We start from the raw sequence: 24,844 nt of genomic DNA on the forward strand, positions 1-24,844 counted from the left end.
ATTTATTTTTGACATCTTTATTGGAGTATAATTGCTTTACAATGGTGTGTTAGTTTCTGCTGTATAACAAAGTGAATCAGCTATATGTATACATATATCCCCATATCCCCTCCCTCTTGTGTCTCCCTCCCACCCTCCCTATCCCACCCCTCTAGGTGGTCACAGAGCACTGAGCTGATCTCCCTGTGCTATGTGGCTGCTTCCCACTAGCTATCTATTTTACATTTGGTAGTGTATATATGTCCATGCCACTCCCTTACTTCATCCCAGCCTACCCTTCCCCCTCCCTGTGTCCTCAAGTCCATTCTCTATGTCTGCATCTTTATTCCTGTCCTTCCCGTAGGTTCTTCAGAACCATTTTTTTTTTAGATTCCATATCTATGTGTTATCATACGGTATTTGTTTTTCTCTTTCTGGCTTAATTCACTCTGTATGACAGTCTCTAAGTCCATCCACCTCACTACAAATAACTCAATTTTGTTTCTTTTTATAGCTGAGTAATATTCCATTGTATATATGTGCCATATCTTCTTTATCCATTCATCTGTTGATGGACATTTAGGTTGCTTCCATGTCCTGACTATTGTAAATAGAGTTGCAATGAACATTGTGGTACATGTCTCTTTTTGAATTATGGTTTTCGCAGGGTATATGCCCAGTAGTGGGATTGCTGGGTTGTATGGTAGTTCTGATTTTAGTTTTTTAAGGAACCTCCATACTGTTCTCCATAGTGGCTGTATCAATTTACATTCCCACCAACAGTGCAAGAGGGTTTCCTTTTCTCCACACCCTCTCCAGCATTTATTGTTTGTAGATGTTTTGATGATGACCATTCTGACCGGTGTGAGGTGATACCTCATTGCAGTTTTGATTTGCATTTCTCTAATGATTAGTGATGTTGAGCATCCTATCATGTGTTTGTTGGCAATCTGTATATCTCCTTTGGAGAAATGTCTATTTAGGTCTTCTGCCCATTTTTGGATTGGGTTATTTGTTTCTTTGATATTGAGCTGCATGAGCTGCTTGTATATTGAGGAGATTAATCCTTTGTCAGTTGCTTCACTGGCAAATATTTTCTCCCATTCTGAGGGTTGTCTTTTCGTCTTGTTTATGGTTTCCTTTGCTGTGCAAAAGCTTTGAAGCTTCATTAGGTCCCATTTGTTTATTTTTGTTTTTATTTCCATTACTCTAGGAGGTGGATCAAAAAGGATCTTGCTGTGATTTATGTCATAGAGTGTTTGGCCTATGTTTTCCTCTAAGAGTTTTATAGTGTCTGGTCTTAGATTTAGGTCTTTAATCCATTTTGAGTTTATTTTTGTGTATGGTGTTAGGGAGTGTTCTAATTTCATTCTTTTACATGTAGCTGTCCAGTTTTCCCAGCACCACTTATCGAAGAGGCTGTCTTTTCTCCATTGTATATTCTTGCCTCCTTTATCAAAGATAAGGTGACCATATGTGTGTGGGTTTATCTCTGGGCTTTCTGTCCTGTTCCATTGATCTATATTGCTGTTTTTGTGCCAGTACCATACTGTCCTGATTACTGTAGCTTTGTAGTATAGTCTGAAGTCAGGGAGCCTGATTCCTCCAGCTCCGTTTTTCTTTCTCAAGGTTGCTTTGGCTATTTGGGGTCTTTTGTGTTTCCATACAAATTGTGAAATTTTTTGTTCTAGTTCTGTGAGAAATGCCATTGGTAGTTTGATAAGGATTGCATTGAATCTGTAGATTGCTTTGGATAGTAGAGTCATTTTCACAATGTTGATTCTTCCAGTCCAAGAACATGGTATATCTCTCCATCTGTTTGTATCATCTTTAATTTCTTTCGTCAGTGTCTTACAGTTTTCTGCATATAGGTCTTTTGTCTCCTTAGGTAGATTTATTCCTAGGTATTTTATTCTTTTTGTTGCAGTGGTAAATGGAAGTGTTTCCTTAATTTCTCTTTCATATCTTTCATCATTAGTGTATAGGAATGCAAGAGATTTCTGTGCATTAATTTTGTATCCTGCTGCTTTACCAAATTCATTGATTAGCTCTAGTAGTTTTCTGGTAGCATCTTTAGGATTCTCTATGTATAGTATCATGTCATCTACAAACAATGACAGCTTTACTTCTTCTTTTCCAATTTGGATTCCTTTTATTTCTTTTTCTTCTCTGATTGCTGTGGCTAAAACTTCCAAAACTATGTTGAATAATAGTGGTGAGAGTGGACAACCCTGTCTTGTTCCTGATCTTCATGGAAATGGTTTCAGGTTTTCATCATTGAGAATGATGCTGGCTGTGTGTTTCTCATATATGGCCTTTATTATGTTGATGTAAGTTCCCTCTATGCCTACTTTCTGGAGGGTTTTTATCATAAATGGGTGTTGAATTTTGTCGAAAGCTTTTTCTGCATCTATTGAGATGATCATATGATTTTTATCCTTCAGTTTATTAATATGGCTTATCACATGATTGATTTGCGTATGTTGAAGAATCCTTGCATTCCTGAGATAAACCCCACTTGATCATGGTGTATGATCCTTTTAATGTGCTGTTGGATTCTGTTTGCTAGTATTTTGTTGAGGATTTTTGCATCTTTGTTCATCAGTGATATTGGCCTATAGTTTTCTTTTTTTGTGACATCTTTGTCTGGTTTTGGTATCAGGGTGATGGTGGCCTCATAGAATGAGTTTGGGAGTGTTCCTCACTCTGCTCTATTTTGGAAGAGTTTGAGAAGGATAGCTGTTAGCTGTTCTCTAAATGTTTGATAGAATTCACCTGTGAAGCCATCTGGTCCTGGGCTTTTGTTTGTTGGAGGATTTTTAATCACAGTTTCAATTTCAGTGCTTGTGATTGGTCTGTTTGTATTTTCTGTTTCTTCCTGATTCAGTCTTGGAAGGTTGTGCTTTTTTAAGAATTTGTCCATTTCTTCCAGGTTGTCCATTTTATTGGCATAGAGTTGCTTGTAGTAATCTCTCATGATCCTTTGTATTTCTGCAGTGTCAGTTGTTACTTCTCCTTTTTCATTTCTAATTCTGTTGATTTGAGACTTCTCCCTTTTTTTCTTGATGAGTCTGGCTAATGGTTTATCAATTTTGTTTATCTTCTCAAAGAACCAGCTTTTAGCTTTATTGACCTTTGCTATCATTTCCTTCATTTCTTTTTAATTTATTTCTGATCTGATCTTTATGATTTCTTTCCTTCTGCTAACTTTGGGGGTTTTTTTGTTCTTTCTCTAATTGCTTTAGGTGTAAGGTTAGGTTGTTTATTTGAGATGTTTCTTGTTTCTTGAGGTAGGATTGTATTGCTATAAATTTCCCTCTTAGAACTGCTTTTGCTGCATCCCGTAGGTTTGGGGTCGTCATGTTTTCATTGTCATTTGTTTCTAGGTATTTTTTGATTTCCTCTTTGGTTTCTTCAGTGATCTCTTGGTTATTTAGTAGTGTACTGTTTAGCCTCCATGTGTTTGTATTTTTTACAGATTTTTCCCCGTAATTGATATCTAGTCTCATAGAGTTGTGGTCGGAAAAGAAACTTGATACGATTTCAGTTTTCTTAATTTTACCAAGACTTGATTTGTGACCCAAGATATGATCTATCCTGGAGAATGTTCCATGAGCACTTGAGAAGAAAGAGTATTCTGTTGTTTTTGGCTGGAATGTCCTATAAATATCAGTTAAGTCCATCTTGTTGAATGTGTCATTTAAAGCTTGTGTTTCCTTATTTATTTTCATTTTGGATGATCTGTCCATTGCTGAAAGTGGGGTGTTACTATTATTGTGTTACTGTCGATTTCCCCTTTTATGGCTGTTAACATTTGCCTTATGTATTGAGGTGCTCCTATGTTGGGTGCATAAATATTTACAATTGTTGTATCTTCATCTTGGATTGATCCCTTGATCATTATGTGTGTCCTTCTTTGTCTCTTGTAATGGTCTTTGTTTTAAAGTCTATTTTGTCTGATAAGAGGATTGCTACTCCAGCTTTCTTTTGATTTCCATTTGCATGGAATATCTTTTTCCATCCCCTCACTTTCAGTCTGTATGTGTCCCTAGGCCTGAAGTGGGTCTCTTGTAGACAACATATGTACAGGTCTTGTTTTTGTATCCATTCAGCCAGTCTGTGTCTTTTGGTTGGAGCATTTAATCCATTTAAGGTAATTATTGATATGTATGTTCCTATTACCATTTTCTTAAATTTTGGGGTTTGTTATTGTGGGTCTTTTCCTTCTCTTGTGTTTCCTGCCTAGAGAAGTTCCTTTAGCATTTGTTGTAAAGCTGGTTTGGTGGTGCTAAATTCTCTTAGTTTTTGCTTGTCTTTAAAGGTTTTAATTTCTCCGTCAAATCTGAATGAGATCCTTGCTGGGTAGAGTAATCTTGGTTGTAGGTTTTTCCCTTTCATCACTTTAAATATGTCTTGCCACTCCCTTCTGGCTTGCAGAGTTTCTGCTGAAAGATCAGCTGTTAACCTTATGGGGATTCCCTTGTATGTTATTTGTTGCTTTTCCCTTGCTGCTTTTAATATTTTTTCTTTGTATTTAATTTTTGATAGTTTGATGAATATGTGTCTTGGCGTGTTTCTCCTTGGATTTATCCTGTATGGGACTCTCTATGCTTCCTGGACTTGATTGACTATTTCCTTTCCCATATTAGGGAAGTTTTCAACTATAATCTTGTCAAATATTTTCTCAGTCCCTTTCTTTTTCTCTTCTTCTTCTGGGACCCCTATAATTCGAATGTTGGTGCATTTAATGTTGCCCTAGAGGTCTCTGAGACTGTCCTCAATTCTTTTCATTCCTTTTTCTTTATTCTGCTCTGTGGTAGTTATTTCCACTATTTTATCTTCCATGTCACTTATCTGTTCTTCTGCCTCAGTTATTCTGCTATTGATTCCTTCTAGAGAATTTTAAATTTCATTTATTGTGTTGTTCATCATTGTTTGATGCTCTTTAGTTCTTCTAGGTCCTTGTTAAACGTTTCTTGTATTTTCTCCATTGTATTTCCAAGATTTTGGATCATCTTTACTATCATTACTCTGAATTCTTTTTCAGGTAGACTGCCTATTTCCTCTTCATTTGTTTGGTCTGGTGGGTTTTTACCTTGCTCCTTCATCTGCTGTGTGTTTCTCTGTCTTCTCATTTTGATTAACTTACTGAGTTTGGGGTCTCCTTGTCGCAGGCTGCAGGTTCGTAGTTCCCGTTGTTTTTGGTGTCTGCCCCCAGTGGCTAAGGTTGTTTCAGTGGGTTGTGTAGGCTTCCTGGAGAAGGGGACTAGTACCTGTGTTCTGGTGGGTGAAGCTGGATCTTTCTGGTGGGAAGGACCATGTCCGGTGGTGTGTTTTGGGGTGTCTGTGACCGTATTATGATTTTAGGTAGCCTCTCTGCTAATGGGTGGGGTTGTGTTCCTGTCTTGCTAGTTGTTTGGCATAGGGTGTCCAGCACTGTAGCTTGCTGGTCGTTGAGTGGAGCTGGGTCTTAGTGTTGAGATGGAGATCTCTGGGGGAGCTTTCGCCATTTGCTATCACGTGGGGCCGGGAGGTCTCTGGTGGCCCAATATCCTGAACTCAGCTCTCCCACCTAAGAGGCTCAGGCCTGACACCCAGCTGGAGCACCAAGACCCTGTCAGCCACACGGCTCAGAAGAAAAGGGAGAAAAAAAAGAAAGAAATAAAAAAATAATAAAATAAAGTGATTAAAATTTAAAAAATATTATTTAAAATTGAAAAGTCATTTTAAAAAAGTCATTTTTAGACTCAGTCAGTCTTGAAACTCCTTTTTCACTTAATGCCTTATGATATCCTAGTGCTGTGGTCACTTACTCTGACATGAGATGGTTTGCTGTTGATATTTAAGCTTAATTTGCAAGGCATGCTTTCAAATAGGTACCATTACCCTTGGAAGTGGCTTCTTGAACTGCAGGTGTAGTGTCTCGTGCAAAGCCATCAGTCTCTAGAACAGCAGTTCAGTATATATAAAAATGATGCACTTGTTAAAATGGTGGACTTGTTAAAATGTACACCTCCAGACCGCATTTCCAGAGTCTGATTCTTGCGTTGTGGTAGAGCTTGGGAATCTCCATCTTTAACAAGTTCCCCATGGACTGCTTTTTTGGTATCTCTAGACTACATTTTGAGAAGTTTTGATGGAGAAGTTAATGGCTTAACAAAATTCTTAATGTATGATGGCAGATGTCACAGTGTCTATGCTGACAGCTCTCAGTGTTTTGAGTAGCTGCTGAATACCCATTTCCCAAGTGTTATTCTTTGCTTTCTCCTTGATACAGCAAATATTTACTGAGCAACTGGTATGTGCCAGGCATTGAGCTGGTTGCTAGGAAAATAGACATAAATAAGAGTGGATCCCTATCCTTATAGAATGTCTTGACAACAAAGAAATCCTGCCACGTATGTAATTTTTTGGGAAGTGTATACAGAAGTCACCCAACTACAGGAATCCCCAAAATACTTCAGTGTCGAATGTATTTATTAGAACTGTTCACTTGGAACATCATTCTGCGTTTCAGCTACAGTTGTAAAGGTTGTTTGGGGGTTTTGTTTGTCACTGTTCTGTTTATACATCTTTAGCTCCCAGAGAGCTTTGAATGTTTTTTGTTGTTGTTGGCTGTTATTTGGTTCATCATCATAAATTAAAAAGATGGCTCAATGTTAACTATAATCTACACTTAGGTGTGTAATTTTGAGGCCTGTTAAAGGCTTGTGAGTGATGTTCTGATTGAGATGGACCAGCCTGTTCCTTTTCTTAAAAACAGATATGAGGTATGTACCTGGCCTGGATTGTGTTAAGGGAGGACATCATGAACCAGCGTCCTGATTATTTTCTTTCCTGAGATAAATGATGAAAGGTGGCAAAGCCATTCTCTGAGCAGTGATTGCAGCAATATGAGAAGAACCTGGGCAGCTTGAATTGTGTGAAACCAAAGCCAAAACTGATTAAGGAGAAATCTCTTGGGTGCCGGGATGGGAAAGTGGCTTCCCCTTGTCTTTATCTCAGTGTAGTATCTCTTACCATTAGAAAAAGCTGATACTGACCTAAGAGGCTTTCCGGCTGAGCTGAGTAAAACCTGTATTTAAAGGCAAACTTGTACTTTTTTTCACCTTTTATGCTAGAACTTTTAATTGTCTACTTGCTTTGTTCCTAGCCGTGTCCCTGCTTTTAATTAATTGTGTAGATAGCAAGGTGAGTGTTTGACTAGAATAAGGAGATAACTTTTTCTACTATTGATTTCCTCGCTGTTTGATCCACTTTTCACCTAAAGTTCTAGAAAGACTCCCAAAGCTGAAGACCTGGTAGCATCCTTTTTTCCTTCAACTTTGTTTCAAAGGCAAACAACAGTGAAGGCTCTTATGTGAATCTGATGTTTTCATCCGTGTTACTACTTCAGAGGTTTGCCAAGACCTGTAGGGCAGTGTTTTGTGGACTGTGTTCACTGACACACTATAGGGTAACCTTCTTGAGAAGTGAGTGGATAGGGTTCACTTTACAGGTCTATGAGAGATGAACTTAAGTTGTTTTTTTCAGATCTCCTCTCTGCTAATTATTAAATCTAAGATATGCAGCTGTAGCTAGAAGGGCTAGTGGTCTTATGGGAAGGGAATTTCATTCAGTTAAACAAACATTTATTGAGCACCCATTGTATACCAGTCTCTTCACTAATCAGTGAGACCAGGAGGAATGGTACAGATTGTCTAGATGCTACCCAGTGTTCAAGTGATGTTGATTCTAGTAAGTCCAATAAAACCCAGTGAAATGGATTTGGTTACACTCAAAGTTTGGGAGATGGAACTGGGTGAAAGGGGTGCCAGGTCATTGGAATGAGCTCAGTGTTTCATCCGGGTACTCTGCTCACTAGCCATGCAAACTTGGGCAAGTTACTTCACCTCTCTGACTCTCCTTTAAGTGGTCGTGGTAATGCCTCCAGGATCTGATGTAAGGAGTAAAGCAGATGGCAAGTATGCACGGTATCTGGGATGGTATTGAGCTGTTGTGGTCTGTCTCATTATTACCATTGCCTGGCCCTCAGCATTCGGGAAGGCATGAGCGAACAAGAATATAGTGTAACAAAGACAAATCCGCAGGCAGTAGGCAAGTGGTTGGGAAAATAAGTAAATTCAATTAAAAGATCTGAGTGTAAGGGAAAGATTAAATGGTTTTTTCACATATAACAGAGGGAAAGAAAACTGTCCCATCTTTAAATATATTGACCTATATTTCACTCATAGATAAAAGTACTTTGAGTACTTCTGTGACCATGAATTGATACAAATTTATTGAAGTACCTTTAACTCTAAGAATCAAAGGAGTTCCAAATGTCTGGTTAAAGAATAAAACTCTGTTTTGGTCCATTTCTTAGAGTTCTGTTACATGATAGCAATCAGTGAATTCCAGCCTGTTGCAATATGTGACACCCTTCTGTTTAGTCAGATCCCCTATTTCAGGAAAGGGCTCACTCCACTGTGGAGCCCCAGGCAGCTTAGGGGGCTGGTGGAGTAAGCTACAGCACTGGCTCTGGTGCAGGTCCCCAGTAGGTGCTGGAAGAAAGAGCAGAGAGCAGGGCTTTCCAGGCAGCTGACTGCTCCCTCCTGGCCCTTTCATCAGCCTACCCCTGCTTCTCTTCCCAGATGGTCACCCTGGTGTCACTGCTGAGCAATGAAGTTAACAAATGTTTTAATTTCACTGCTGAGCAGTTCTGCAGAGGAGGAAACAGCAGAGAGGATAATGAGAAGCGCATCAGATGCCACCATTGATGAAAGCTTCTCTTCCCCACTGGCTCAAATGATAATGCCAGACAAATTGGATACTGAGAGAGGTGGATCTGGGGTATTCGGAGAGCTTCGGGGGGAAGAAAACTGGCCTAGGATAGAATGAGATAGCTGTATGCTGTATCAGTTAAGTGCACAAGAGGGAGGGAGGGAGGGAGGATAGAAATGGAAAATAAAGAGGAAGAAACAGGTTTAAGACTAAGGGCATTAGCAATAGTGGGTCTTTATAAGATACCTATTCCTGTGTTGAACAAATTAGTCTTAAAATTTAGCAGCTTAAAAGAACAAACGTTTATGACCTCACGGTTTCTGTGGGTCAGAAATCCAGGCATAGCTTATCTGAGTCCCTGGCTCAGGGTCCCTCACAGGGCTGCACTCAGGGTGTCAGCCTGGGCTGCAGACATGTCGAGGCTCAGCTGGGGAATGTCTCTTTCTAAGCTCACTCACTGACTGTTGACCGGGGATGTGAGTTCCTTGCCACATGGGCCTCTCTATAGGGTACCTCTCAACATGGCAGCTTGCATCCCATGGAGGAAAGACACTGAGGGAGTCCACACATGGGCAAACGGAAGTCACAGTAACCTAGCCTCACAAGTGGTGTCCCATTACTTTTGCCATATTCTTTTCCTTAGAAGCAAGTCAGTAGGTTCAGCTCAAGGGCATGAAAACCTGGAGGCATACTGGGAACCTGAGGCTGCCTACCTCAGGTCCCTACTGCTGTCAGGGAAGAGGCATTCTAAAGAGATTTTAGGCCAACTAATAAAAGCAAGAAAGGATGAATAAATGTGACCAAAGAGAATTAAACATTCAACTTACATTTTTATCTCATTTGTTTATTATTTTTAAAATAGAGACAAAATGAGTTTATCTTATGTTCATGGAAGTTACTTATTCCAGTAAAAACTTAATAAGGATTATTAAATTGTGTTTTATCTATGTTTACTTTTGGAGATGACCAAAATTCATAGGAACCTTTTTTTTAAGTTTAACTTAGCTCTCTGATCAGGAAACAAGCTAGAACAAACTCAAGAAACACAAAGTCTAACTCATTTATAATCCTGTTTATTTGGGAGGAGAGAAGAAGATAAAGTCCCTCTAAACAACAATTTTAAACATATAATTACTGTCAGAATATATAATAACTGTCTAGGTGAACTTTGCCAGTATACATATTCAGGAGATCCTTTTGTGTTGTGTATGTGGCTGTGTGTGCATGTGTGTGTCTAGAAAACCTTTTTGCTCTCTAAAGACTCTCATGAGAAAACTACTTTCTTTTATAGTATCGACACTAAAAAACATCAGAGGTAAGTTGTAGTTTTGCCAAGTAGAAATATAAAGATTATACATAAGACTATACTCATGAAATTTTCGATTACCAGATTTTTCATTATTGCTGAAATAGAAATATTAATTCTGCCTTCCAGTTGGCATTCCTCCCATTTGTGTGAGAGATGCTTTGTCAGAGCGAAGAAAGGAATGCTAATGTTGTTTATTTTACCCCTGGAGTTGTTGATATTTTAATGCTCTAGGTTTTGAAAAGTCATGAAGGGAGTTGGGTTTTAGGCATATGGTGCTGAGACCCCTGGAGGATAAGGCACATCTAACAGACACTGTGGCTCTGGATTGAGACAGAGTTCAGGATTAGTGCACTGGTTTTCAGCGTTGTCTTCATAAAGGTGATAGTTAAAGCTATATGTCTGAGAGCTTTTCAAAAGGAGAGTATATAAAGTGAGAAAAAATAAAGAGTTGAAACCGGTCTTAGGTACTGCTTTTGCTTATGGATTTGGAAGAAGAGCCAGTGAGGAAGGCAGAAAAAGAGTGGTCAGAAAGGCGAGTTCTTACCCAAAATGCTTCAGTGTCAAGAAGTCAGAGGAGAATTGTGCTGCAGAGGTGATAGTACCGTCAAATGCCATAGAAAGGTCAAGTAGGCGGGGATCAAACTGTTGAGGGCCCACTTGCCAAATCCAAGGAGCATGGAGTTCTTATGGCTGGCTAATCTGTCTTTCTGGGCACTTGTGTTCTACAGACCATAATGGGATGTCTTGTGGGTGAAGAAGGACAGTCAGCATTCCAGAGAATCCTGGATAAAGTAAGAAGTGAGAGCCTGGATGTTCAGACTGTCGTGTCCCTGTTGAGGCTGTTCCAAGATTCTAATCCTGCGGTGAAGGCAGCACTGTTAGACGGACAGCCAGAGGCTGTAGAAGCAGTGCAGCCAAAAGGTACGAGAAACCTTATCCACCTGAGTGACTGAATTTTATTCTGGGAAGATGCTGTAAAGCTTGCTCCAGTGATACATTTCTTCAGTGGCTTAGTTATTGTTAAAGTGATTTTCACATAAATTCTACCTGTAGTTCCAGAGACTGCATGTTAATATATGCAAACTGAATTTGAGTCTTCATTTCTACCCCCTAGTTAACTAATCTGACATCTTGGAGTTGGAGAATACCATCAGTGTTCTCCTGCCCTTCAGAAAGCCACACATCCAAATCAGTGTTTTGAGTGCCCACGGTGAACTGGTTTGCTGACAGCACTTAAAGCCTGAAGTTTCTCTCATTTGGGTTAGATACAAAGCAGTGGCCTTGCCAGCCAGAGGTTAACCGCTGGCTGGCTCTACAGCTTTGTGTTTCGACAGATACATGAAACATTTTTCCTTTCATAGAGTTTAAACAGAATAATAAAGTATTTTCCTCTCCAAAAAGAGATTCTGCATTCGGGTGCTCAGAATTGGCTGAGAATCACTTTACTATTCTGTTAGATCTCTCTTGACAAGCCATGCTGTCATTTTCTTCAAATTGACGAGCTTCTCTTGTTCATCTCTAGCTCTTTCTCCCCCAGGGAGCACAGAAGAGGGAAAGACCTTGTCTGTTCTGTTACTAGAACACAAAGAGGACCTGATCCGGTGTGTAACACAGCTGAGACCTATTTTGGAGTTCCTGGAAACAGGCGAGGAGGAATTCCTGACTGGCTCTGAGAAAAGGGTAACTGTCGAGTATCTCTTCCTCCTTTCTGCAGCACTCTGTTTTAAACCTCTTTGTGACACAGAGCACTTTTTACCTTGCAGTATTTCTTCACATACTACATAGTAAGCACCTTGAAGCTCAGATTCTTGCTTCATACCTCCGTGTATCCCCTGCACCAGCTTGCTGAGTGCCTTGCATACTGTAGTCAGACATTACATCTTTAGATGCATGGATGGATGGCTATTCCTGCTCTGACTCCGTGGGATTTTGATATAAAACATTTGCCCCAAGAGTTGAAGTGTTTAGGCACATTTCTAATTGTTATGACACTTTTTTACAGAAATGATACACTGTTCATCTTCAGAAAATTGGGAAAACAAGCAGAAAGAAAAAAGTCCAAATCTTCCACCATCTCACCACCCAGAGATGATCACTACTAACATTTTGGAACATGTGCTCCCACTTTTTCTCATTTGAATCATCCTGGGATGGGATTATCATATAGCTTTGTAACTTTATTTTTTAATTGAATATATTGTGAATATATTTCCATACCTACATACGGATTTTTGGTAGCTGCATTGTATTGTCTAACGGATATACCATAATTCATTAATTATTTTGGGGCATTTGTTTCTTAGTTTTTGCTATTCAGTATTTTGCTATTATAAATAATGTTACAGGGGAACATTTTACACACAAATCGTTGCATAATTCTCAGATTATTTTCTCAGGATAATTTCTAAGAAGTGAGATTTTGGAATAGAGAGTAAAATTTTTCAAGTGTTTGATACATATTGCCAAATTGCCCTTCAGGAAGGTTGTACCAATTTACACTCCCACCAGCCAGCTGCTAAAATCCTCATAAAACTGCTGGCATGACTTCTCAAGTCAACTAGAGAACTGTATTTGTTGGTGTTATTGATTTCAACTTTGTGCTAAAAATATTTTTATATCTGGAAGGAAGGAATAGGGACAGAGAACTTTTGTGGCATCAAACTGGGGGAAGTGGCTTAAATGTTCAGGAGAGAAAATGTTTAGAAACCACTGGTGTGATGGCTGAGTACTGGATTGATAGTGAGGACTGGATCCTAGATTTTCTTCTTCTCGATCTTATATTGCTCTTTCTTTCATATAAAATGGGAAGACCTTTAATCTCAAAATTATATTTTGCAAATTATGTTTTTAAAAGTTTAACTCCTTTGCACTTCTTGAGAAAGATAATATACAAACAGAGTAAGAGTAAACCCCTGTTTTCTCCTTAGACTTCAGATTAAGTTTAATTTCAGGCGCTCAGTTTAAGTAAGTTGCTTATAGCTCTAGAAATATCTCATTCCTTGTTTAGTGATTTCATTCAATTACTCATTCAAACTTTTTCCTTATTAGCTAGATTGAATGTGTCCTTTGAACTGTTTCATTATCTTGATAAAATAGCATTTATAGGTGGAGCCCAAACTCAGCCCCATTCCCTGCAGCCAGGCAGACCATGCTGTCATTTTCTTCTGTCACTTTCAGTTTACTTGACAGAAAGGGCTGAAGCAGAAGAACTTAAATTAGTTGTAAATCACAAAAACACTTCTTAGGATTGAGGTTCCACCAGAGCTTCATTAGGCTACTCTTTCTCATGAAAATTGAAGCAAAATAATAAAGCAGGAGTGTAGAGGTGAATGTTGATCGCATAGGCGCAGTGTTTTTACACCATGTGGAACTTGCTCTCAGGCCTTTTGGAACTTTTTCTCTCTTATGGAATGATGCTAATCATAGGTACCATGGCCCTTCTGTAAACATACCTTGGGTTCTGTGGGTAAATAGGCATTTTTTCACTTCAGGATTGGAAACAGATACAAAAATAGTAATTACTATAGCTGCCATTTATTTATCGTTTACTGTGTGCCAAGCAGCGTGCTGAGGACCTTTAAAGCATTACTAAATTCTACCCTCGCAGCAACTTTATGAAGTTATGGTTAATACCCTAACTTTAAAGACGAAGAAACAGAAGCTAAGAATGGTAAGCAGCGTACCCAAAGGCGCGGCTGCTTGGGGCCAGCACCGGAACCCAGACTTCTAAACAAAGCACATCTCTTAACCACTGTGCATCCTGCTTCCAAATGATATCGGTAACCACTGTCATTTATTAACAATCACATATGTCCTAGGAGTTATGCTCGGCTCTACAAATGGCAGCTTCATTTTAGAGAATTGTCATACTGACAGTGCAAGAGTTGGTATTGTTATCTTCTTTTGCAGATGAGAAGAATAAGGTTTAAAGACTTAAATAACTTGCCCAAGGTCACACAGGCCGTACATTTTAGAACTGGGTTTCAAACTAGGCCTGTCTGGCTTTAAAGTTCGTACCCACTCTTAACAGTATCTGGCTGCCTCGTTTTGTATCAGGTTATTGTTTACGAGCTAAGAGATAGCACAGAAATCAGTACGGTTTTTAGATACAAGCCCTTAAGTTTTAAATTATGGCTCATTTAGTAGAAATCTGATATATATTAGACCTTAAACAAAGAGAATGACTATATTCTGTATGGACAAGGTATGTGACAACTTAATTTATAATATACACATGCCTTTCATATATGTAATATAGATATTTCTTTTACATATATAAAACCAATTTGGTTTTATAGCTAAATTTATTATTTTAAAACAGAAGTAATTTGATAATAGCGTCCTCTGGCATGCTACCATGACCATCTGCTTGACTCTTTCTCCTGAGAGCTGGCATTTTCCCAAAGGAAAGTTCAAAATTCAGTCACTGCGAACCTGTAGATTACATGTATTGAAATAACCCCCTGTATCATCCACAAGAGCCGAGTTATACATATTTAGTTGCAGTCCATTAAGAGCTAGTTCTGTTGTAACTGGAAAATACCTTTAAAATAACTGTCAGGTATTTGATTTTTCAACCTTTTGCTGGAGGCCTGTGCCCTCTTGACTCAGAAGACCCTCTAGCATACCAGGGAAGAACAAGCGGGTAGAACTGTGGGATGATGACTTGAGCTGGTGCATGTGGCCGCTGGGGAGGAGAGGGATAGATAATGAGGAATCCGCTAGAAAAATGATCCTGAAGTGCACTTGAAATCTATTATTTTGGAGGCCACAGACAAATGTATGAAGTATCCGGGTATTCAAATTGCAATGCGAATAAAGTAAAAGGAAGTAAAATAATAGAATTGCTCTGAACTTGCAGCCTCTGCCACTGTCATGTACTTTACTGAACAAAGATGAAAAACACTGTAACTGTATTTATTAATTGCCAGTCAGTTTTGCAATCTTAGTGTCTGAACAGACTCAATCTAAAGCTTAGATGTAAGCTGCTTGCTCTATCATAGAGGCCTAGCGTAAGAATATTTTCACAAAATGCAAACTGTCAGAGGTAAAGAATATGCACAGACCCGCAACTGAGAAAGAAAGATTTTCATGGAGCTGTTTGTTTGGAGAATGTTTTGGAATTTTATTGAAACAGAATAAGGAAGAGACTATGACAAAACTAGCGCTAGAGACAAGCAGAAGAGGACCTGGAGTCAGGGCGGCTTGTAATGCTGTCTTGCTGGTCTTTCCAGTGGTGTGTCAAATGCATTTAGAATTGTCAGTAACTGGTGTCGGGTTGATTGCTTGCCACTGCAGGTGATTCTGAATTGCTGTGAGGGTGGAACACCCAAGGAGACAATAGAAAATTTGTTGCACAGAATGGCTGAAGAGAAGACCCTGAGCGCTGAGAGTTTGGTAAAACTCCTTCAGGCTGTGAAGATGACGTTCCCAAACTTGGGCCTTCTGTTGGAGAATTTGCAGAAATTAGCTGCTTTCCCGAGCACCACAGGTATTAGTTAATTATTGACTCTCTGGACTGGAACCACTCCTACAGAAAATTATAGCTTAAAACACCCTTTTGGCTCCTTGCTGGGGAGATAAGACAATGTTAAGAAAGGCCATTGTGAAAGAGAAACTAGCTGTCACAAATCAGTGATTCTCGATATCTCTGGAGTTAGGATCGGAAATCTAAGAATTTCTTCTCCATTAAGCTCCCCCGTGATGGTCCCGTGGTTCAGGGTTTACAAGTGTGGCTTCCCCGGGGCTGTCACGTGCCACCTGTGAACGCCTGCGGAGCAGATAGACTCACAGCGCTCACACGTGTGAGCAGCAGGAACTCAGGTCCTGATGTCGCCACTCCCACGGGAGTGCTGTTTGCCTCCAGCAGTGCCCAGAATTAACCACCCCTCGTGTCCAGCTGGTCTGGGGACTATCCCTTAGAAAAAGAGCCCAACTCTAGCCAATCATCCCCCGTCCCAGAATGTTTGAGAATGAAGTGGTTTTCAGAAGGAGGCTATTTGGGAAATGAGAGAACTTTCTAACTAGCTTATAAGAATAATATATACTTATACAAACTTGAACAGTTTAAAAAATAAAGAAGAAAACCTTAAATCCCACCACTTGATTATTTCAGTGTTAACACATTGACGTATTTCATCTATCACATTATTTTTAGTGTTGAGATGCTCTACCGTATTTTACCATTTCCCCCACTTATCAATATAGCATAAACGTTCTCCTCCATGCTTCAGAACACTCCCTAGAATTCTATTTTTTTAAGGCTATGTGGTTGCTATCATAAGTATACTTATGCTCTCTTACTCATGCCCTTGTCTAGGGGCACACGTAGCATAATGGTTAAGACTATCAAGATTACTGGGATTTGCATCCTGACTTCTTTGGTAGCTCTGTGACCCTGAGTAAGCGACTTAACCCTTCTGAACCTCGGTCTCTCCTCTGTGAGATGGTGGTAAGAATGGTACCTTCCACCTTCATTTCTGTGGCTACTGTGAGATAATATATGTAAACACGGAGCACGGCGCTCAGCACATAATACGCACTCGGTAAATATTAGTTGTTATCTTCATCATCATCGTCACAGGCTTCTCAGTGGCAAATATCTTTGTACACAGAATTTTTTTGCCTTCAGATCATTTCTTAAGGCTAGATTCCCAGAATTGGAGTTACTGGGCCAGAGAGGAAAATAAATTTTTAAATATCTACAAAGCTGAGGGGAATGCCTGATAGTTTTGATTTTTCTTTACTTTCAAATAAATATAACCTCTTAAAAGAGAGTAACTAACAGATTGGCTCAGAGGGCATATAAACAGAAGAACAATGGGTCAGCTTTGCTACCGCCGTCCTGACTCGTGCCTGCCTGTACTTTGGATCGCCGCATGGATCCTTTACCTCAGGCCTGGTGGATAACATCCCTTGAATCTCTACATCTGCACCTCTTACAAGTGCAGCCTTCTAATTACCCCCTGGTTGAGCAATCACTAGCTTCTACCACTGGGCGCTAACTTTCAAAGTGTTGGTGGTTTTGTGACCCTGCAACACTGAGTGATTAAGTGTAGACCAGAGGAGATGTGAGCACACATGTGTGAGGCCCCAAGCCACGAGCTGCACTTGTGCTCCAGAGGAGACAGAGCTCCTGTGCTGATCTGTTCTTCTGCCCGCATTTGTAACTCCCCTCGTGTCGTGTAGAAAAGGCCTCAAGGAGGTTTTGTTGTTGTTGTTTTGCTAATATCCTTACAGTCCAAGCAAGCCCTGATGATTATGGGATTGAACTATTGAGGCGGTATCACGAAAACCTCTCAGAGATTTTCACAGACAACCAGATGTTACAAAAAATGATCCCACATGTGAAGAGTTTAGCCCCTGGAGAAAGAGAGGTAAGAGAGAGGGAGGACGGGTGGGCAAAATTGAGGGAGAAGGAAAAAAGATTAACATATATATTTTTTAAATATATTTTTATATAAACATACACACACACAGCCATGTTGAGAAATGCTAAGGGGTCAGCAGAGAAGGAGATAGTAGGTGATTCAATTTCTAAGGCAGAGTGACAAGTAGGATAGTTGTAATTTCTGCAGTGATAAGGAAAAGCATTCAAAAGGAGGAATGAAGAAGCTTCTCGTGTATAAACATCTCTCAGGTTGAAAGAAGTGAAGGATGTTGAAAAACTCCTCCCCAGAAATACATTCACTACGACCCAGTGCTCAGATTTGCAGCTCTGCAGCTGGGCCAGTGGCTAGAAAGTCCCTTACGTGTATGTTTGTGCCGCATCTTGAAGGTCATGGAGAAGCTTGTGAAACGTGACTCTGGTTCAGGTGGTTTCAGTGCTCTGATGTCAGCAGTTCTAGAAGAGCAGACTCTCTCTGCAGCAGCCATTTGGCAACTGCTGCTGGTGGCTCAGGAGACAAAGGCCTGCCCATTGAACCTGCTCACGGAGGAAATACGAAGGGAGCCTGGCGCAGACGCTTTCTTCCGGGCAGGTAGGTTGCCTGGCCTCTCTGCTGGCTTTGCCCCCACCAGAGGTTACTGTCAGTCTTTGCAGAAAATAGAGCTCTCTTACGGTAGTCTTCCACATCCTGACCAGTAGAAGTAAGGACTGGCAATTTTGTTCAAGGACATGGGAGTTTGTAAACCTTTCAAAGTAAAATGTGCAGCAATTCTTCTAAGCTTATATTAATTATACTCTGATTACAGTGATGTTTGCCGTCTTCTTCACTCCCAACTCCAGGTGGGAGATAGATGAAGTATATTCTCATTATGAAGAACTGAGTTGAGAAAAGATGAAAGGGAAAAATGGTGCTCATAGTTTTACTAATGAGTTTTCAATCCCTCTTTGTTCAGTGATGACCCCAGAAAGTGCCGCCTTCGAAACCATCCTGAGGCATCACAGGTTGATCCTAGAGGCCATCCAGCAAAGGGCTGAACTCAAGTGCTTGGCCTCAGAGGAAGAGCGCCTGGCGGAGACTCTGAAAGAGGTGTGGTGGGGATAACAGCACAGTGTTTGGGGGAGTTTTACAGCGTTGATGCCCGGGACTGTCTTCACTCCTAAGGGAGGAACCAGCTCCTTGGAGCACCTGCTGCGGGCAGGGCCAGGCTAAGCAACACTTATCATGCTTTTGCTCTTATAATCCTCCCAACTCTGGGTGACAGGTGATGCCACCCACATTTTACAGATAAGGGAGCTCGGGCTCTGAGGGGTCAGTGATGTATCTAGGATGTACCAGCTAGTCAGAGAAGCAGCCAGGACTGGAACTCAGGTTCAGGTGACTCAAATCCAGATTTATTCCATTTGTTTAAACCTAGGAAAACTCAAAAGGAACCATGATACTGGTCTCTCACATGTTCTAAGAAGCAACTTTTTTCAGAGGAAGAAAAGTAAAATTGGTCTTATTACATGCTCTATTCTGGCTTCTAGAAAGAGCCAAAATAAACATAGAAAGAACAAAGCTTTTGCCCATATGGGATAACAAATATTGCCAACTCATTTTCTGTAAGGCTTCTCACAGTGTGGCCAGCATCCCAGAAAAACCAGGTGGGGATTGCAGGGGGAATTCACGGATGTTCATCCCAGGATCATGTGCGTCTTGAGTGGGAAAGAATTATAAAGGAACATAAAATTAAACTACAGATTCACCTGTCGAGCTTTTTGATCCAAGTAGGCATGGACGGTGTGTAGAAAGGCTGTCCTAACTCTGTCCACACAGGTGACAGCCCCACCTTGGTCTGACTCTCAGATGGGCAGAAGATGGCACACATTTCTGTGGGGCTTCAGAGGAGAGATTCATCCGCTAGACACTCTCCAGCACGCCTCGCACTTCAGAGATGGGGCTTCTGCCGTTGATCAGTTTTAGCCTCACTAATTAGTCTCAAGCCTGCCTCCAGGGACATCAGGTTTATTTAGATAGACTTGAAAAGAGCAGAAATAAAATATCTTCCAAAATGAAAATTCCATTTGGCCATCTGTGGATGGTTTAGCTTTATTTTCTCAGTGTACTGACTCTTTTCTGCTGATAGCTCTAACATTCTGAGAGGATGGCTTTGAAATAATATTCTTGGCCTCTTTAAAGCCCCTATTTGAACCTTCCTTAAAAACCTGAGTTTCTTTATGAAAGAAAATGATGTTTAAAAGGGTACATATAAGTATCTAAAAATGTGAAGCCACTGATCATGCAGAATTACTTCTCAACATTCAGACAGTTATATATTATGAAAAATTATCTTGATCATTAAGACAGAAATGCCAGCAACCAAGTCCTATAGCTTTCCAAGCATATAATACTAAGATCTAGAAAAGTTCTTTGGGAGACTCCTGGTTTCTGGGAAGATACTTCTCACAGAAAATCCTCAATGCTTCCTTGCTTGCACCTTTGTATTTGCACATTTGTCTTCATATGTGCCTCCTTGTTAAAATTGTGTTAATTTCCCTGTTCTTGGAGAAAGAGGGCTCTCCACTATATTTATGGCACGAAATGTATACTTGTTACAGATGGAGCAATGCCTCCCTGAAATTAGCTTTGTTTTTTCTAAGTTGAAAACCATGGAGAAAATCTGCTGATATTAACCGCAAACCTTTGTCTCATGGTATTCATTTAGATTCTGAGCATTTCCTCTGAGACAGCCAGCCCTGAAGCTTCCCTGAGAGCATTGCTGAGCAGAGCCATGGAAAAATCCATCTCGGCCATTGAAATATGTCAGCTCCTGTGCGGCATCCACAGATCTTTCCCAGGCCTGCAGCCTGTCATGCAGGAGTTGGCGTATGCCGGTAAGAAACAGGGTGGGTGGGGTCCTGTTACGCCCCCGGGTTGTTTCCTTATTGGAGAGAAGAGGCAGCAGTTCATTTAAGAGTTCACCCATCGCGGCTTTATTTTATATGCTCTCAAATACTTAGAAAAGTCATAGACATAGATGTAAAATGATGCTATCTGTGTTTATCAGAGAGTAAAGATGACAGTCCCAAGTAGTCTCCATTCTCCCCTAAGAAGGAAAGTTAGAAAGCAAAGTAGAAACATGGGAAATTCCCAGAGCCATGAGATCTCTTTCCTGTGCAGGTTTCCTTACTCAGGAAAAGGGAGAGAAGGAAAGGTGGATGGTGAGTAATAAATTTCACCTTGAAGCCAAGGACAAAGCAGATGAAAAGGCAGCTGAGCCAGCTGAAGAAAACTGCCAGCCTGGGAAACAGGACGGTCAAGGAGAGACTGGTTCCTTGCCAGAACGACAAGAGAAAGATACTTCTGCCTCCCCAGACTCTGCCAAGAAGAGCTTCGTCTGTAAGGCCTGCGACAAGAGCTTCCATTTCTACTGCCGCCTCAAGGTGCACATGAAGCGCTGTCGGGTGGCCAAGAGCAAACAGGTGCAGTGTAAGGAGTGTAACGAGACCAAGGACTCTAAGAAGGAGCTGGAGAAACATCAGCTGGAGGCGCATGGTACAGGTGGAGAGCCCGACGTCCCCAGGAAGAAGAAGAAGAGGCTTCCAGTGACGTGTGACCTCTGTGGAAGAGAATTTGCTCATGCCTCAGGTACATTCAAGAAGGCGAAGTAATAGAGGATGATAATTCAGATATTGTAGTTTGGATTCCAGGCCTTGCCTCCAGTACGCAATAAGGGCTGTGGGAAGGCTTAGAAAATAGAGCAGAGGCAGAGTAATGTTTTGAGAAGAGCATGAGCTTTGGAATCAGCTCCCTGAGCTTTAATTTCCCCCTGTTAAATAGGCACCCTGATACCACCTACTTTTTTGAATTGCCATGAAGATTTAAGATAATATAGCTGAACACCTAGTACAGTGCCTTCAATAGAGTTAGTACTCAGTAAATTGTGGCTATTATTATTCATAATAATAACCAGCTATTTCACACCTGACTCTTAGGTTTCCATGTATCACTTGTTTCTTGATAGTAAACAAGAGTCCTAGAAACCAGGGGATGTAGAATTTGAATTGTTTTCCCTTGCCCCAAACCTAATGAAACAGAAAAGTGAGCTTTGTTTCACTCTTTCTGGGTGACTGGGTCCTATTTAAGAGAGAGAGAGGAGATAGAAAAGATGAACCCGGGACACTTGATGCCTGACCCAGCCAGGAAGGGACCAAGGTGGCTTGGAGCGCTGGGTGGTGGGCTGATGAGCAGCGTGGCCTGGCGTCCTGTGGTTCACGCTGTGCTTCCTCTTGAGGCCTGGCCTGAGACAGTGCTCGGGTGTATCCTCCTGCTGAATTCATAACATTGATCACTAGCATCTCTGGTCCCTGGCATGGCTTCCCTAGGCATGCAGTACCACAAACTGACGGAGCATTTTGACGAGAAGCCGTTCTCCTGTGAAGAGTGTGGGGCAAAGTTTGCGGCCAATTCTACCCTGAAGAACCACCTTCGCCTTCACACTGGGGACCGTCCGTTCATGTGCAAGCACTGCCTCATGACCTTCACCCAGGCCTCTGCCCTGGCCTACCACACCAAGAAGAAGCACTCAGAAGGTAAGGCGTGGAGAATTTCTTCATTTTTCCTGCAAACTTTAACACTGTGAGCTGCCTAAAAACCCATTTGGGCTTAGGCGTGATACGTATCTCAGAGAGATCAAAAACAGGAATAGACGTGGACTCTCTAGGTGCACAGATGCTGGGAATATGTGCACAGACATGTAAAATGCTTTTGGTGAGAGTTTCTGAAGAGAGGCTGGCTAACATAATATTATGGCTTTCTAGTTATAGAATTTACATAAAGCCAGGAATTCTTTGGGCTTTGAGGTGGAGTTCAAGCATAAGAAAACCCTTGGTTGAGCACCTGCTGTGGATCAGGCAATGGCAGGCACTAAGTGACTTACCTGGAATACCTGGGATCACAGAGCTGACGGTCCAGCGTGTCTCTAGTATAGAGACAGTTACCGTGCAGGGTCAGGGTCACCCATCAGAGGTGCGATAGGGAATAATAGCATTACAGGGAGATACGGAAGAATGAAGCAGGGGTTTCTAGTCCAGGCGGAGGGGGGGCGGTGGGTTGTCAGGGAAGGCTTCTCGGAGGATTCTGGACATCGTTTGGAGCATTTGTGTGTGAGTACAAATGCCACCATCGTCTCGCCTGGATTGTGGTAGCCGCCTAACCGGTCTCCTCCTCTCACCCTTTCTCTGGACAGTGTTCTCAGTACACAGGCCCAAGTGATCCTTCTAAAGCTAAGCCATGTTAGGTCGCTTCTCTGCTCAAAACCCTGCAAAAGCTTTTCCCCTCATTCAGTGTAAAATCTGAAGGGTAGCCTGCCAGGCCCCGCATGATCAAGTCCCCGATGCCTCTCCAACCTTATCTCTTACTGCTCTCCCCCTCACTTGCCCTGTTCTACCCATTGCAGCCTCCTTGCAAGCCCTCTGACCTGCAGGGCACCTGCTGCAGGACCTGTGTTCCTGCTGTTCCTCTGCTTGGAACGCTTTCCCTTCAGACATCTCCAGGCTTCACTTCCTCACCGCCTTCAAGTCTTTACACACACCTCACGTTCTCCGTTAGACCTCTCCTGACCACCCTGTGTAAAATCTCAGTGCCCCAGCCCCAGTTCCCCTGCATTATTTTTCTCCCTCTCACTTATCATAGGATCTGTCATCTACGTATTAATTTATTTTGTTTACAGTTAGTCTCCCCCTGTTAGAATACAAGCTCCATGAGGGTAAAGCTCTTAGTCTTTTTTTTTCCTTCCCTCTGCTGTATCTGTGGAACTTAGAATAGTACTTAGCAATAGGAGGTCCTCAATAAACATTTACTGAGTGAATGAATTTCTTGAGCATTATTCCAGGCACTAGGGATAGTGTAACTATACACAAGCCCGTGGAGCTAACACTCCAGTGGGTACAACAGACCATATATAAATGTGTAGTATAAATTCAGATAGTAGTCATTGCAATGAGGAAAGATAAAGCAGAATAAGCAGCAGGGGTGGGGATTGGGAACTATTTATTAATATTTGTATCATCAGAGAAAGCAGAGGAGATTTGAATAGAAACCTGAACGCAGTGAGAGACAGAACCAATGGAAGATCTAGGAGAAGAACATCACGAGTGCAGAGCACCCCCTCTCCAAGTGAGAACGAATGAGACTTACCTGTTTGAGGGACCGAAGAAAACTAGAAGGGGCTAAAGCACAGTATATGAGGGAAAAGTGTTGAGAGATAAGGTCAGAGAGGTCACCAAAGGGCAGATCTTGGGACTCTGGTGGCGCAGTGGTTAAGAATCCGCCTGCCAATGCAGGGGACACGGGTTCGAGCCCTGGTCCGGGAAGATCCCACACGCCACGGGGCAACTAAGCCCGTGTGCCACAACTACTGAGCTTGCGCTCTAGAGCCCGCAAATCACAACTACTGAGCCCACGAGCCACAACTACTGAAGCCCACGTGCCTAGAGCCCATGCTCTGCAACAAGAGAAGTCATCTGCAGCAAGAGACGCCACCACAATGAGAAGCCCGTGCACCACAATGAAGAGTAGCCCCCGCTCGCCGCAACTAGAGGAAGCCCGCGCTCAGCAACAAAGACCCAAAAATAAATAAATAAAAATAAATAAATTTATTTAAAAAAGAACAACAACAAAAGGCCAGATCTTATAGGATCTTCTAAGCCAAGATAAGGACTTTGGTTTTTATGTGAGGTGTGTTCGTTTCTATTGCTGCTGTAAAAAATTACCAGGAACAGTGGCTTAAAACAACGCAAATGTATAGTCTCACCACTTTGGAGGTTAAAAATCCAGAATGGGTCTTACGGAGCTGTGTTGGAGGGGTTGTAAAAAAATGTTCAAGTTTGGGGATATGTTGTTGACAGTGGAAGTGACAGGACTGATAATGGATTAGATGTGGGATATGAGGGAAAGAGAGGAATTAAGGATGGCTTTGGGGGTTTTGGCATGAGCAGCCAGGTAAATGATGCTGCCATTTACTGAAACGGGGGGAAACTGGAGTTTCCAGTGTGTGTATGTAGGTGGGTGGGTTGCGGGGGTGGTGGCGGTGGAGACTCAGGAACTCTGTTTTGGCATGGTGATAAATTTGAGCTACTCTTGGACCTCCAGCTGGAGAACTAGACTGATAGGCAGTGGATATAAGTCTGAAGTTCTAGGGACAGCTGGGAGATAGAGATATAAATGTGGGAGCTAGAGAGAATGTGGGAGCTAGCAATGTACAGGTGGAATGTAAGGCTCTGAGATAAGATCATCTAGAAAGTGGAGACAGAGAAGAAGGCCAAAGGCTGAGTCCTGGGCTTCTCAATAATTTCAACTCTTGATTCAAGAAACCCTTTTTTTCTTTTTTCTTTTTTTTTTCCCTGCTGTACTGCTACTTTATTTA

The 24,844-nt window shown here is 41.5% G+C and overlaps 1 protein-coding gene across 3 annotated transcripts in view; it reads left to right on the plus strand.

Annotated features, from left to right (window-relative positions):
• ZBTB40 (zinc finger and BTB domain containing 40) overlaps positions 1-24,844 on the plus strand; it is an 82,895-nt gene that overhangs the window by 42,308 nt on the left and 15,743 nt on the right. For 2 of the 3 annotated variants that reach the window (XM_068539113.1, XM_068539114.1), the window contains 9 exons: positions 10,780-10,972; positions 11,574-11,731; positions 15,350-15,542; positions 17,291-17,427; positions 17,829-18,030; positions 18,392-18,525; positions 20,144-20,312; positions 20,599-21,066; positions 21,804-22,010. In XM_068539113.1, the coding sequence (XP_068395214.1) occupies positions 10,780-10,972; positions 11,574-11,731; positions 15,350-15,542; positions 17,291-17,427; positions 17,829-18,030; positions 18,392-18,525; positions 20,144-20,312; positions 20,599-21,066; positions 21,804-22,010 (1,861 nt within the window). The remainder of the gene's footprint in view (positions 1-10,779; positions 10,973-11,573; positions 11,732-15,349; positions 15,543-17,290; positions 17,428-17,828; positions 18,031-18,391; positions 18,526-20,143; positions 20,313-20,598; positions 21,067-21,803; positions 22,011-24,844) is intronic. The other variant, XM_068539115.1, reaches the window with a different exon arrangement.

Source organism: Eschrichtius robustus, chromosome 3 (assembly GCF_028021215.1).
Source record: "Eschrichtius robustus isolate mEscRob2 chromosome 3, mEscRob2.pri, whole genome shotgun sequence".
In the NCBI taxonomy this organism is placed as follows: domain Eukaryota; kingdom Metazoa; phylum Chordata; class Mammalia; order Artiodactyla; family Eschrichtiidae; genus Eschrichtius; species Eschrichtius robustus.